The sequence below is a fragment of the Lagenorhynchus albirostris genome, chromosome 20, assembly GCF_949774975.1.
Source record: "Lagenorhynchus albirostris chromosome 20, mLagAlb1.1, whole genome shotgun sequence".
Lineage (NCBI taxonomy): Eukaryota > Metazoa > Chordata > Mammalia > Artiodactyla > Delphinidae > Lagenorhynchus > Lagenorhynchus albirostris.
Window position 1 is genome coordinate 19,703,992 of NC_083114.1, and position 15,087 is coordinate 19,719,078.

Here is a 15,087-nt window from a genome sequence, read left to right on the forward strand (position 1 = left end):
CAGAAAAAGTCTCCAGGCCAGAACCAGGCGATGGGCCACCAGTCTGCAAATGCTAGTGAAGAGTGAGAATACAGGGACTTCCCCCCGGGTTGCACAGTGGTTAAGAATCTGCCTGCCAATGCAGGGGACACAGGTTCCAACCCTGGTCCAGGAAGATCCCACATGCCGCGGAGCAACTAAACTGATGCGCCACAACTACTGAGCCTGCGCTCTAGAGCCTGCGAACCACCACTACGGAAGCCCGTGCACCTAGAGCCTGTGCTCCGCAGCAAAGAGAAGCCATCACAATGAGAAGCCCGCGCACCACAATGAAGAATAGCTCCCACTCGCTGCAACTAGAGAAAGCCTGCGTGCAGCCACAAAGACCCAATGCAGCCTAAATAAGTAAATAAATTTATTAAAAAAACAAAAACAAAAAGAGTGAGAATACAGGCATGACTCCTTCGTGAAGATCAGTATTTAGGGATGAACAGACAGAAAAAGCCAGTGAATGCAATGTCAAAAAAGAAGAAGCAGAGAGTAACACAAGAAAAGAACAGAGCCCCAGACACAAAAGGAGGACAGGATTTCCTGAAACAGGGAGTGGTAGACGGTGGTTTCACAATGGATCAGAGTTGTGAATAATTCCTTTAATTAAGTAATGAGGAGGTTGCTGATGAGACCATAAGAATTGCAGTTGAGCAACAGATATAGGAAGTAAATGGCCACAGTTAAGGAATTAATTGTAGAATTAATTGAGAATGTAGAGGCCATAAGTAGAGATCAATCATTCAAGAGTTTTTGCCACAAAAGAAAAGCAAGGGAGTGGCTTGAGGGAAGATGGAGTTAAGGGAAGTACTTTTTTTTTTTTTTAAATAATGAAGAAGACTTGAGCATCTTGGTTGGAAGAAAGGAAGGGGATTGGAACAAGAGAGATCGAAAAGGCATGGAGCTAATGGGGAATGCCAGGTTCTGGAAAAGACTGCAGGAGATTAAGGATATGGATTGATCCGTGACCCTCAACAAGAGGGACCGTCTCTTCTTCTAAGGCAGGAGAGAAGAGATGTCATAACATGAAGATGGGATTAAGTTTTGATAGGGGCATGGAGGCAAGCATTGAGGGAATTCTCATCTCATAGTCTCTGCTTATACTGGGGAGTATATTGTTTCCTGAGAGCTCTGAGGCTGGAGCAAGAGTTGTAAGAGAATGGTGAAGGTTTGGAGCACTGCCGTGGAACGGGGCAGAAAGAAATACCTAGGGATACGTGAAAGCATTGCTGGTGTAGCCATCGAGGAGAGCGAGGTTTCCAGCAAGCCTGACAGCCTGGGAGTGGTCGGGAATTGGGGACATGATCAGATGACCTGGGTTTGGGCACTGGTGAGTGGGGGGACAGAACGGTAGAAATGAGGGAATCGGTATGCTGGTGAGAGTGTGACCGACCCCAGGCTGGGCTGGGGAGGAAGGGAAGCCAGGTAGGGGCCGAGGGGCCAGGAGGAGATGACACAGTGACACAGAGTTGCTGAAGGGGAAGGAAGTGGAAGACTGTGGTCAAAGAAATGTATTACTCAGTCCAACACCATGAAATGGAGAAGTTCAGGGAGATGACAGAGTCCAGAGGGTGGCCATGTGGGGCAGGGGCTGAAGTGAGGTGGCAATGAAGTCACTTGAAAGAGACCCAGAGTACACTGGAGAACGTCCCTGTTAGTTGGTTTACATCACCTAACTTTTTCCTTCCTTCCACCTACTCACCAAGCTTTCCATTTACACAGTAGATGGAGGTGATCTCCAAAGGGGAGCTTTAGGATGAAGGGAAAGGAAAATAACCAGGAGAAGGAAATGACTGTTGGAACATGAAGAAGAGTGACCTTGGACCGGGAACACGTAGACTTCAATCCCAGCGCTTCTATTTCCTAGACCCCTTGTCCTTGAGCAAGTCAACTTCTAAGCTTCAGTTGCCCCACCTGTGAAATGGGGATGATGATCCCGGTCTCACTCACATTGCAGTGCTCTTCTTAGGCTCACATGGTTTAATGAGTCATAAAGCACACATCATGAACTGCACAGAAGTTCTAGAAGGCATTCAGTAAATACTACAATTAATGTTTATCATCATCATGAAATCAAAATTGTATAAGGGAAAAGCTTTTCATGATTTTGAAATATAAGTACCTCCTAATTGCAATGGGAGGGGAGTGGGGAAAAGCAAGTGGGCACATGATGGACTGGAGCAGTGAATTGTCCACAGTAAAGAATTGTGTGTGTGTGTGTGTAACTGACATAGTCTTTCTTGTCATCTCAAGGCACAAATGGTTCATGTCTCTTTTACTATGTTCAGTTAATCCCTAGAGCCCCAAGTTGTCCAGATTAGGAGGAAATGTAATAGTTCATGCTTAAGTGCCCCCTCCCAACCTCCTCATGTTGCCCGAGGACGGTGGAGACCTATTCGGTCCAGCTGATCAGTCCTGCTGCTAAAGTGCAAGCAAAGTGAGAGCTGGGTGATCTGACCCACCAATCAGTAGCCAGGGCTCTTGGCTACCATTGATTCCATCACAGCCCCTGGGGGGAACTGTGGACAGCTGACCCCCAACCACCCAAAGCAGTTCCCTGCTCCTTGCTCTAACTACGCCTCCTCTTGTCTTGACCACGGTGCCACCCTTGGGCCTCCAAGGCAACAGCACCATCAGCTTGCCCCCAAAGCATGACTACTGCATCCACATGGTGGAGGGCGGGCCAGAAGGTCTTCCCACCTCCGCCCTCACCCCCTGAATTCTCAGCCCGGACTCAGAACTCGAGTCAACCAATCCACTTGGAACCTCTTCAGACTCTCAGAAAGTGTCTAATCATTTTGGACTTGAAAGACAGGGTCTCGATTCCTCTCCTTTTAGAAGGTCACCTGGTCCTTAAGCAAATGTCTATTTGGTCCATTTGCTCCCCCTGTGGCCAGCTCTGCATCGCAAGGGGTGCTTGAAGGGGCAGCCTTTCTCTTTGGCCACCAAAGGTTCTTTCCTCCCTCCCTCCAGGGCAATGAGTGCCTATTTACAATGAGTGCCTAATTCTATGGCCTCAGTAAAATTTCTCTACAAACAAAGAAGTGTTTCTCCTAGAGAAAAAATAGCTGGCGGTCTCACTGGAAAATGTTAAGATCCCTGACCAGGCACTTTCCACACACACACACACACACACACACACACACACACACACACACACACACACACACACGGCTTGTCTGCACTGACTTACGAGTGCACTAAAATCCTGGGAAACATTCTTTTCCCCATTTTGATTTAATCAGGGCAGGGATTGTCAACTCTAGGACCTCTCAGGCACCTTCCAGCTCTAGTTATCTTCCCCTAATTCATTCGTTATCACATATATGTCAAACCCCTAACGCTGGGTGCTGGTGCTGGGGATACAGGACAAAAATCCCTGCCCACCTGCATGCCTGACATTCCTACACCATTAGGTGGATTATTTAATAATGTTTTGTTCTCAGGTCCCTGCATCTAAGCCAGAAAAGTTGCATGTGTTTTGCAGAACAATTTCCCCCAAGATCACTCTCTCCCCTGCACAAATACCTTCAGCATCCTCATTCAGACCCTCTCTCAGACTCCAATTTACGTAAATGCAGGGAGAACTTTGGAGTGTAGCCAGTGCTTTGCAACCGCAGGTTCCACCAGCGAGCCACCTGAAACTATTAACAAAGAAGGAGCTTTTTTTGGGTTGAGCTTTCCCTTTCTCGGCATGCACGTTTTGCAACCAAAGGGGAGAAACAGCCCATCCCCATGAGGGATTTATGGGGCCCCCAAAAGCCACCATTTGGTAGTGGTCCAGGCACTGTTTCCCCAGCCCTGCCACGATCTCGTCCCCAAATAGAAGAAGTGGGGAACTCGGTAAAAAAAGTCTTGCTTCCCTACTCATTTCCCTGCCTGATACTAAATCATCCCATAATTCAGATACCTGGGAGAAATGCTGTGAGATTCTTGGGCTGTTCATTAGTTCAAACAATATTTGTTGATAATCCATTATAGGAAAGACACTGTACCAGGAGCTGGGGTCTGGCCTGGGCAAGGGCCTTGAGGTGGGATGGAGCATGGAGGGTTCTAGAAGCCAAGAATGACTCTGGGGGCCACAGGAGGTTAAAGGCAGACAAGGACCTGTCAGAATGTGAACTTCCAGTGAGAGCTGGCTGCTGGGTGAGGGAGCTGATACCCTAACTCAATTTGGGAGCTGCTCCTCTCTGACCCTCAGTTTTTGTCAGCCCCTAAAGGCTCTCTCCCTGTCCACACACAGACAAGAAAACTGATAAAAAAGAGCCTGGGAAATCGAAACCTGACTGCATGATATAGATGCCCAATCCACTTTCAGAGCAAGAAATAAGAGTGGAGGCTTAGGGACTTCCCCAGTGGTCCAGTGGTTAAGAATCCACACTTCCAGCTGCAGGAGGCACGGGTTGGATCCTTGGCCGGTGAACTAAGATCCCACATGCCATGTAGTGCAGTCAAAAAAAAAAAAAAAAAAAAAAAAAAAAGTATCAGGGCTTCCTGGGCTTGGCCTTGTACCCAGAGACTGTCTGAGATTGTATTGCTCAGGCCCTCAGAGTGACACAGCTTTTTACACGTTGCTTACAAAACACCTTTGGCTTATTATTTCATAGGAGCCTCATGACAATGTTAGAAACGCTGTCTTACTAATCATACGTTACAGAAGAGGCCCAGAGAAGTCAAGTGACTTGTGCAAAGCCATCCAGCTAGACAGAAGCAGAGCCAGGCCTCTGGCCCTAGTGGCCTGACATTGCCTGGGGCTCTTTCCAGGATTCAAGTTTCCCTCTTCTTTACCCCCTCTCTTCGCTTACACTTTCCATCTCCCTGTTTTCTTTTTTCTGCCTGTGCCTTTCTCCTGTTTGTGCCACCCAGCCCTCCAGCACAGCCTCTACCCCATGCACCCTATGCTCAGCCCAGGGGTGCCCAAATATAGACCAGCAATCATCTGAGGGTAGGAGGAGAGCTTAGAAAAAAATACAGCTTTGGGGGGGTGGGGGAGGGATGAACTGGGAGTTTGGGGTTAGCAGATGCAAACTATTATATAGAGAATAGATAACAAGGTCCTACTGTAGAGCACAGGGAACTATAGTCAATATCCTGTGATAGACCACAATGGAAAAGAATATCAATACATATGTATAACTGAATCACTTTGCTGTATAGCAGAAACTAACACAACATTGTAAATCAAGTATAGTTCAATTTAAAAAAGGGGGAAAGAAAGAAAAAATAATCTTTAAATAATAAAATTACAGACTGCGATTCAGCAGGTCAGAGGTGAAGACCAGAACTCTATTTTTGTTAGGTTCAGTGGTCCTTTACTATCTGGAGGTCATGGATGCCTTTGCTAATCTGATGGCAGCTACAGACCTGCTCTCCAGAAAAATACACAATCACATAAATGTGGGACACAATTACAGACGGTTCTTGAAGCCTATAGCCAAGAGCCACAGGTAAGAACCCTTGTCTAGACACGATGAACTGCTCATGTTTCCCACCCCTGACCACAATTTCCCCTGCTGAGCCCTTTTAAGGTTCTTCTAATGGGACAATAGACCAGTACCATAAGCCTCACCTGGGAGCTGGTTAGAAATGCAGGATCTCAGGCCCACCCAAGACCTACAGAATCAGAATCTGTACTTTAACAAGATCCCAAGAAGCTATGTGAGCACTTTAAACCTCTGACCTAAGTTCGCTCCAGAATGCACCCCTCCTCCATCCAGTAATCACCCAAGGTTCGAAACCTGCCAACCCCTGAGCCCATCTTAAAATAACCACCATGAAGTTTTCCTGAGCCCCGTAGCTGGGGCTCTCACAGCTCTGCATCTCTCTGGTTATTGCAGTGATTCTGTGTGTCACTTGCGTTTCCTTCAGAGGACCCCAACACAGGTGTTAAAACACGGATGCCGGGCTTCCCTGGTGGCGCAGTGGTTGAGAGTCCGCCTGCCGATGCAGGGGACACGGGTTTGTGCCCCGGTCCGGGAAGATCACACATGCTGCGGAGCGGCTGGGCCCGTGAGCCATGGCCGCTGAGCCTGCGCGTCCGGAGCCTGTGCTCCGCAACGGGAGAGGCCACAACAGTGAGAGGCCCGCGTACCGCAAAAACAAACAAACAAACAAACAAAAACCACGGATGCCATAGAAGGCTGTTAAAGCAGTGTTCCTCTGTCTCCACTCCACCTGCTCTTCATGAGCTCTGTTTCCCTACGATGCCCCCAAGTTCAGGGCTGTCACAGGGGTACCTCAAATGTGCTCGCCAGCCCCCTTGACACTGCCTGGGGCACCTTGGGCAGTGCAATCCCAAGAAAGTGGCTTCTCCCACACGGTGCTACCCCTGGTTACAGTCTATCTGGGGAGCAGTATCGAGTCTTACACTGTCATTACCCTAACGATTTTCTTAGACGTGACCCCCTTGCCCAGAGCAGCCCCTCGCTGTAGGGCTCAGGTGCTGGTCCCTGAGGACTGGCCCACAAGGCAGTCTAAGTGACAAGCCCCCCACTGGGCTGAGACCCATCCTCTCCGTCCCCAACCAACAAGAGCTGGCTGTTGCAGGTGAATCTTTCCTTTCTTTTCCCATAGGCTATCCCCCCCTGCTCCCTCCCCCAAACATCCTCGGCTCTTTCACACATATAAACTTGGGGCAGATCCACCTGGAACACAGGAAATGCCTGGATGCTGAAGCTTGGGGTGAGCACTGCTTAGGTTTATTTATAAACTCAGCCTCACTTCCCGTGGCTACTTAATCACCTCATCTGGAAAGCAGGCTGCATGTCTGGCTCGCTTTTCCCATCCTCCAACCCCAGTCCCCTACCTGGTGCTGTGCACCAAAAAGATGCTAACTGTTTGTGTGTTATAACAAGGAGTTAGTGCAGCATCTGAGGAAGGGTGCTACGCTGAGAACCCAGAAACGGACAAATCCCCACAAACTCTGGTGTTCATCTACTACGTCACCTCAGGCCTGTCACAGCCTCTTTCTTGGCCTCAATCTCCCCATCCATGAAACAGGAAGATGATCTCCAAGGTTCTGTTTTTATCTGACATTCTGTGCAAGAATAAAGAATGGATTTCTCATCCTTGAAAGGCGAGGGATCTTAGAGTTGGGGCCCCAGGAAAATAAGCTCTGTCCTCCCTAGAATTCAGAGCTAACGTGGAGGAGAACGGTAGGTAGCAGCTGGAGGAGAGGCCTGGGGAAGTGTCTAGAAAGGACCTAATGGGTGCAAGGCCTACCGTGTATCTCACTCTAAGGCCTGAACCGGAGAAGCATCAGCATGCAAAGGTAAGTGCGCCCCGTGCTGGATGCAGCGGGGGAAGCAAGCGAACTGTGGAAGGGACCAAGGCAGGGGCGAGGTGCTGGCTTCTGATATGTCTAGAAATCTCACTCTCAGTTCCTCTTTCCTTTGCCCCTGACACTGAGTGGGAGTCTGGGCCGATGATCAAGGTCCACGCGGAAGATCCGGGTTGGGGCGGAGGGTGAGGTCAGCCCACAGGGAGGAAGGAAGGAAAGATTATTCACCAAGAGGAACTTTTCCATTCCTCATCTGTGTGTTGTTGAGGAGGGGTCCCAGGGGGACTGGGGATTCTGGGGAACAGCAAAACCTTAACCCTGCCTTCTCGCCACAACTCTCCCCGGGGCCTTTCCCTTGCATGCCCTCAAGCAGGGCCCCAACCCGGACCTTGCACTGGGATGTTCGCAGCACATGCCCCCCGTGAGACGTCTCTGGATCCAAACCCAGCATCTGGAATGCAGGCTCCAGCCAAGTGCATTCTTCTCCAAGGAATCTGGGGACTTCCAGAGCTGCCTCAGAGTGGGAATTTCCACTTGTTTCTCCCATCCTGTGATTGACCCTCCAGCCGGGGAGAGCAGCTCTTCTTGACTGAGCAGAAGTGACAGGGAGATGGCTACCATCTTCCTGAAGACTTTCTCTTCTGACTCATCTTTCACCTTTGATCTGTTTGTTGCCTGACACTTGCAGTGACTGAGTCACTTTCCAAAAATGGTGATCCCTTCCTGAAGCAGAGACATGGCTTCAAATACTCAGAAGTCTGCCTGAAAACTCAGAAAAAAAACCCAGAAAACTTCTCTGTGTGACTATGGGTGACCAGGGGCCAGCTGCTCTCCCTGCCCATATCAAGAATATGGTTTCCTTACAAAAGAAGAGGAGATGTACTGTAAGATCTCTACAGGTGCATTGGCTCTAGGAGACGAGGAATGATAACTACCTAGCAGAATCAAGAGAGAGCAGTTTCAAGATCTCAACATCTTGATTTTTTTAGGGGAATTATATTTTTATTTATAAAGACAAATTATCAATGTCATGAATGAAAGATGATACATCGGCCTTTAACCTTTAGACAATAAAGAGGTAATAAAAGAATATTGTGGACAAATATATGTCCATAAATTCAACACAGTACATAAAATCAACGAATACATCACAAGAAACAAATTACCCAAACTTTCCCACAAAGAAATAGACAACCTTAATAATCATATACAAAAGCCTGATATCTATCCAGCTAAAAACTTTCCAGATAAAACCTTCAGACCCAGATGTTCTATTACTTTTCAATATTATGGGGGTTTTGTGGGGTTTTTTTCCTATAGACTTACAATTTTTAAGATCTCAACATCTTTAAATTTGTTAACCTAGACAAAAATCCAAGGAATGACCGGATTCTAGAAGGAAACGGGATGAAATCCACCAAGTCCACAGAAAAGGACACTAATAGACTAGAGAGGAGTTTCCATTAATATGAGGAAAAATGTCTTGGAAGTTAAGGTGAGATGGTCTGGGAAGACATACATGACGTTACACAGTCTCCATTCCTGAAAATAATTGACTCATTCAGTAAGAATGGATAGAGCTGTTGGCAGAGCACTGAGCAAAACAGCCCAAGTCGGGGGTGAGGAGGTGGTAGGCGGGTTAAAAGGAGTCAGGCAGAATGCAGCTAAGCCTCCTAGAGGGGCACAAGCAGAGCAGTGCCCAAGTTAATTTGTTCTCTTTGTCCTGTCCTTTTGGAATCACACCCAAGAGCCTGGCATGGCCTCTCCATAGATTCTCTGCTCTTAGATTCTCTAGGAAACCAATATCCATCCTGAGACATTAAGCCTAGTGCCTGGAAGTAGGGATTCTGGAATCAGTGTCCTGGGTGGGAATCTCAGCCCCACCTGCTATTACCTGTGAGATCCTCGACAAGTGAGTTCACTTCAGTTGCAATGTAAGGCAAGTTGGGTTGTTTGGAGGACCAATGAGACAATGCTGGAAATCACCCAAGCACAGGGCCTGGCTCCTGGGAAACACTCAGTGACACCAGCTAGTCCTCTTCTTCGCCATTACTGACCACTAATATGGACCAGATACAGTCGTTTGTTCAATAGAACCCATTTCTTATTACAAATGTACTAGTGGTTACAAATGTCAGAAGGTTCTTCCAAAAAGTTCCATGTATTTCATAGACCTTGTCTCAAAGACTCTCTAAGAAAGAAAGGTCACCAGCTCCTTCCATGCCCACTGGGCAAAGACCAAGCAAGCTCAAAAGCACGAGGCAGTGGAATGGTGGAGTAGAGACCTGAATTCGAGGCTCGGCTTAGCCACCAACATGCCTCAAGGAATCCTATCATATTTGTAAGAGAAAAGAGTTCACTGAAATGAATGCTGAGGTCTTAGGTATTATGACTGCTTCTGGGGTTTCTGAGGAAATCTAAGACAGAGCTGCAGCATGAAGGCAAGTGTTCTAATTCCAGTAATGCTGTTCCTTTGCTCACCCCTGCTACCTAGGAATCCAGAAAGAAGCTGGGCTAACAGCCGCCATAGCAAAGGACACGCTTCTTGTCTTGTCTGCCTGCTGTGCTAACCACAGGCTCCAAATCCCATAATGACTTAACCGCAAGGAACATCCCCAACTCCCCTTTAGATGTCGGCTAGTTTGGCAGAGGCTGAGGAGAGAGGGCACCCAGGTAAATGACCAGACAGCCAGCTGGAGAATGTGCCCCTTTCATATGTCCTAGTCATGACAGCACAAGACACTGGGTTCTCCTTGGGGGAACTCAAGCAGTTACTTAACTTCTCTGTATCTTCGTTGCCTGGCTATAAAATTGGAATGAACAATACCTACTAGATGGGGTTGGAGAATTGAAAGGCTTGGCATTTGTAAAGGGCTTAGAATATTCCTGGCACAGAGTAAGTACTGCATTAGTATTACATGAAAATTTCTTTTGCAGCACTACATGATTTAGAGGGCTTCTTCCAAGTCTTAAATCCGATGATTCTAGAATTCACTTTTATAGTTTAAAAAAACCCTATAGTTCGGCTAAGCTTCAATTGTACCACCATCCTACATTTTAAAGAGCAAGGGGATTTAGTATGCTGTTGCGGGGGGGGGGGCTGCCAAGACTTCAGAACCGTTTCTTGGCTTGAAGGTCCCCTGGGATGTTGCTTGAAGGTGGACCAGGGTTAAACCATGGTTAAGCTCAGAGATGCTTTCATCGTCCTTGTGACCTCTCTTTCTCTTGCTTCCTTTCCTTTCTGCAGTTTTCACTTCGGAGAAAGCAGAATCATTAAGAATAAACCATTTGGTTTACGTCTGTGGTCTCTCGGGATATAACTGTACCCTGCTCCTCCCATTTCTTTTTATCTCAGCTTCGAATGGAAAAAGTGTCCAGTCCTGACCTACCGCTTCTCTCTTCTACTTCCTGGAAATGTCTTCGGGTGCTTCACTTGCTCAGCACTTTCAAGATTCCACTTCGTCATTCATTGAGGAGGATGCTGCCCTGGGCCAACCTCTCTCCCATTGCTCCACCCTCTTGGTTTTCAATAAAAGGCAGGCAAAGCCACTGCACGAGCAGAGAGAGGCTGAGACCAATCCAGAAACCAACAGCTCCCACGCTGAATCTTGAATCCTCTCCCTCCAACATGAAGGTGTCCGCAGTCCTCCTGTGTCTGCTGCTCACAACAGCCGCCTTCAGCACCCAGGTGCTCGCTCAGCCAGGTAAGCCCCCTGTCTCTTTCCCTTTGAAGCACATCACCCCATCCCTGGGTTGTGATGGGCCATCAGAGCAGAAGGTACCCACACTCTCGCTTTAACTAGGAAAGTCAGAGAGGCATAGGAGTGAGCTTGATCACAGAGCTTCCCTTGGGCAGAGCCTGGATGAGAATTCCAGCTGTAGACCCCAAATCCAGCTCCTTCCAGAACTCCAGCTCTGGAAGCCTGAACCCAGAGTAGTTACTGCCCTGGCTCCTTTCAGCAAAATTTGGGGACTGGGATATAAAGAGAGGGGGTTCTCTGGCAGGGTATTTCCAGATACTGTGGAGGGCAGAGGAGGAGACCTGGAATCTGGACTCCAGAGACTCAGTTTTGCAGAGGCAGTGGGTACCAGGGAAACTCACAACCAAGCATCGATTACTTGGAGCCTAAAGGGGACCCACAGCTGTGTCCCTGACCCTGATAACTTGGATTATTAGCTCCTCCTAAGAGCACTTCCAAAAGTTATTTAGTTTTTTTTTAAGTTATTTAGTTTTAACAGAGCTCCCTTCCCTCAGTTCATTATCGATGCTGTATACCCATTTTAGAGCATAGGAAACTGAGTTTGTATGCTATTCTAGCATAGGCAGAAGTATTGGGATTTAAGCGGTTCTACCTCCACTCCTGACTCCCTTTTGTCTTCTCCTTACTCCTCTTTTCTGCTCTGATTGAGATCAGAAAGAACCTAGTCCATCCTAAAGTGCTTTTTCTTTGTGGTTCTATTTCCAGATGCAATTAACTCCCCAGTCACCTGCTGTTATACATTCGCCAATAAGAAGATCTCAAATCAGAGGCTGATGAGCTATAGAAGAGTCACCAGCAGCAAGTGTCCCAAAGAAGCTGTGATGTGAGTTTAACACTTCAGGCCTCCGTGGTCCAGTTCTTCCTCGGGGCGCCAGGGGCATGGCTCACAAATGTAAAGTCAGAGAGTTACATGACCTAATCCAATATCCAAAGGTGCCCAATGGGAAAACTGCAGCCACAAGGGAAGAAGTTACTCCTAACATCACTCTCCATCTGGGTGCTTATTCAGACCATCCGTTTCTTTAGCCTGAAATCAGGATGGCTTTAACTGCACCATCCACAGGACTGACTTGCCCTGGGCTCCCTCCTTCCACCTGCTTTCCTCCTCAAGTTCCCATGGCAGCGTCTTGGGGTAAATAGGCTGCATTCATAGGCTGAAATCTCAACGGAACTCCATCTAACCGTCCCCTCTCTTCTCCACAGCTTCAAGACCATACTGGGCAAGGACATCTGTGCAGACCCCAAGCAGAAGTGGGTCCAGGACTCCATGAGACATCTGGACGAGAAAAGGCAAACTCCAAAGCCTTGAGCACTCCCTCCACAACCCGAGAATCTGAAGACAGTTTGTTTTCTTCTGGCTTTCCCTAACTGCCCTATGATGTTATCTTATTATAATTTTAAAGAGTGTGCACTTTATTGATATGAAACATGATGTCTTAAGTAATATTAATCTTATTTAAGTTATTGATGTTTTAAGTTTATCTTCCATGACTACTAGTGTTTTGTTTCTTTTTTTAAATGGAGACTTGGGCAAATTGCTTTCCTCTGTGAATCCCAGTCTACCCCTGGGATGGCGGGAGGGTCCTTGCAAGGATGATTAATGAAAAAACTTTTTGTTTTACATTCTAAGTCATTGCTGAAAGTGCTATTGTGGAAATGTATATTATGTAACTATTGAACAAAATATATATATTTTTGTACAAAACCTGTCTTTTGACATTTTCTTGAAGGAAATTAAAAAGCTGAGTATAGGGCTTCCCTGGTGGCGCAGTGGTTGAGAGTCCACCTGCCGATGCAGGGGATACGGGTTCGTGCCCCGGTCCGGGAGGATCCCACATACCGCTGAGCGGCTGGGCCCGTGAGCCATGGCCACTGAGCCTGTGCGTCCGGAGCCTGTGCTCCGCAACGGGAGAGGCCACAACAGTGAGAGGCCCAGGTACCGCAAAAAAAAAAAAAAGAATATATGACTTGAACTTATCTTTGATGAATGCATGAGATTTTTCTAGACAAATTACAAGATCATTAAGAAAAGGAGAGGGAATTCCCTGGCGGCCCAGTGCTTAGGACTCTGTGAGCTCACTGCCGAGGGCCAAGTTTCAATCCCTGGTCAGGAAACTAAAATCCCACAAGCCATGTGGCATGGCCAAAAAAGAAAAAAGAAAACAAAAGGGGAAGAGAGGGACCAAATATCTAGAGGTAAAAATGATGATGACATGTCCATCAAAGAGGGAGAAAACCAATTAGATGAGAATTGGGCTCCATGTCTGTGTCAAGTGATGGGGAAGATTAGGAAGGAAGGTTGAGTAGAGGGTTTTATTTATTTATTTATATTTTGGCTGCATTGGGTCTCCGTTGCTGTGCACGTGCCTTCTGTAGTTGCAGTGAGCGGGGGTACCCTTCATTGCAATGTGCAGGCTTCTCATTGCGGTGGCTTCTCTTGTTGCGGAGCACGGGCTCTAGGCATGCAGGCTTCAGTAGTTGTGGCATGAGGTCTCAGTAGTTGTGGCTCGCAGGCTCTAGAGCGCAGGCTCAGTAGTTGTGGCACACGGGCTTAGTTGCTCCTCACAGGCTTAGTTGCTCCGTGGCATGTGGGATCTTCCTGCACCAGGGCTCGAATCCTTGTTCCCAGCATTGGCAAACGAATTCTTAACCACTGCGCCACCAGGGAAGTCCCGAGTAAAGGGTTATAAATGTCAAGGTGGAAAGTTAATACTCAGCCTCATAGGTTAACAGGAGATGTTGGAAATGTTTGGGCCAGTGAGGAAGGACATGTCCATGTTCAGAGGTTCATAGATGAGTTTCAGTAGTAACTTACTGGCTTCCTGCAGACCTGGACAAGTAGGGACAAGGAAGAGGCTACTGCCATGGTCCAGGCAAGAGATTATGAGTGTCTGAATATGGAGTATAAGAGGTAACATCGGAGAAAAATTAGCTGGGCAAAGTGAAATGCTGGGTATCGTAGATGGAGGAGAAGACCTGTGACTTAAGATACAGAGGAAGCTCCTTCTACAATCTACATTCTAAGGGGTCAGCTGTCCCTGAAACCAGAATGCACTTTTCTCCATCCCTGTCTCCTAATCCCAACCCCAGGAGTCTGAGATCATATTTTAGATGGATAGGCCTCTTTTTCCAGAACGTCCACCTAAGTTGTCTATTCCTTTGCATGGCTTTTGACCTTCCTGTGAGGATTTGACCCACCTAGACCCAGACAGCTCCTCCACTAAGGAAAGCAAATATCTTGTCCTATGAATAAATTCTGCATGGTGAGTTTGCAGATACCAAGGCCACTCTGGTGGGGAGAGGGCTGCTGTATCAAGCTAGATCAGGCAGTGCCTTTGGCAGTAGGGGAGAACCCTGGTTGGCAGAAGGACACTTAGGTTCTAATCCCGGAACTGGCACTGACTCACTCTGTTACCTAGGGCAGGTTGAGTATTCTGAGTCTCCATCAATAAAATGGGGATGATGTTGTATTACATGTAGGAACCCAGCAGACCCTAGGTTTTGGGATCTGGGTGTATGTCTTTTGGAAAACTTTCATTTCTACCACCTAGAGCTGAAGAGGAAGAGAAGGTATTCTGCTTCCAGATTCCTGAGCCCATCCGGAGTCCCTGATTCTGGCTGAGGGATTCCATCAAAACTCCAAGGAACACTCCCAAAGTGCCCTGTACATCAGTCAGCAGCCAATTCACTGGCAGCTGTTAATGGATTACTACATGATTTAGAGGGAGCTGGCAGCTGTTAATGGCAGCTGTTAATGGAACTCACTGACCCTCGTGCCAGGCCCAACAGTACCCCCTGCCCGTTCTTCACTCCTCCAATCCTCAGCCCTGACCGCTCAAATTGCAGTGGATGCCAGGAGGCAAAAACAGACTGAAGTGCAAGCAAATGGGGCATCACCATACAGCTTACTGAGCATCAGACCCTCTAATGCCAGGCTGATTTGAAGTGGAGGGTCTGGAAAGAAGGGAGGCTTAGGGGCGGGGCAATGTGTGTGCTCAAGTCCCCAAAATTATCTACTCA

The 15,087-nt window shown here is 47.6% G+C and overlaps 1 protein-coding gene across 1 annotated transcript; it reads left to right on the forward strand.

The window, feature by feature from the left end:
- The first annotated feature begins 10,879 nt into the window (after positions 1 to 10,879).
- On the forward strand, positions 10,880 to 12,772 carry LOC132510837 (C-C motif chemokine 2). Its single transcript, XM_060133262.1, has 3 exons — positions 10,880 to 11,010; positions 11,773 to 11,890; positions 12,271 to 12,772. Exons 1-3 carry the CDS (start codon positions 10,935 to 10,937, stop codon positions 12,374 to 12,376), a joined length of 300 nt encoding a protein of 99 aa, XP_059989245.1. The 5' UTR covers positions 10,880 to 10,934; the 3' UTR covers positions 12,377 to 12,772.
- Positions 12,773 to 15,087: the final 2,315 nt, after the last annotated feature.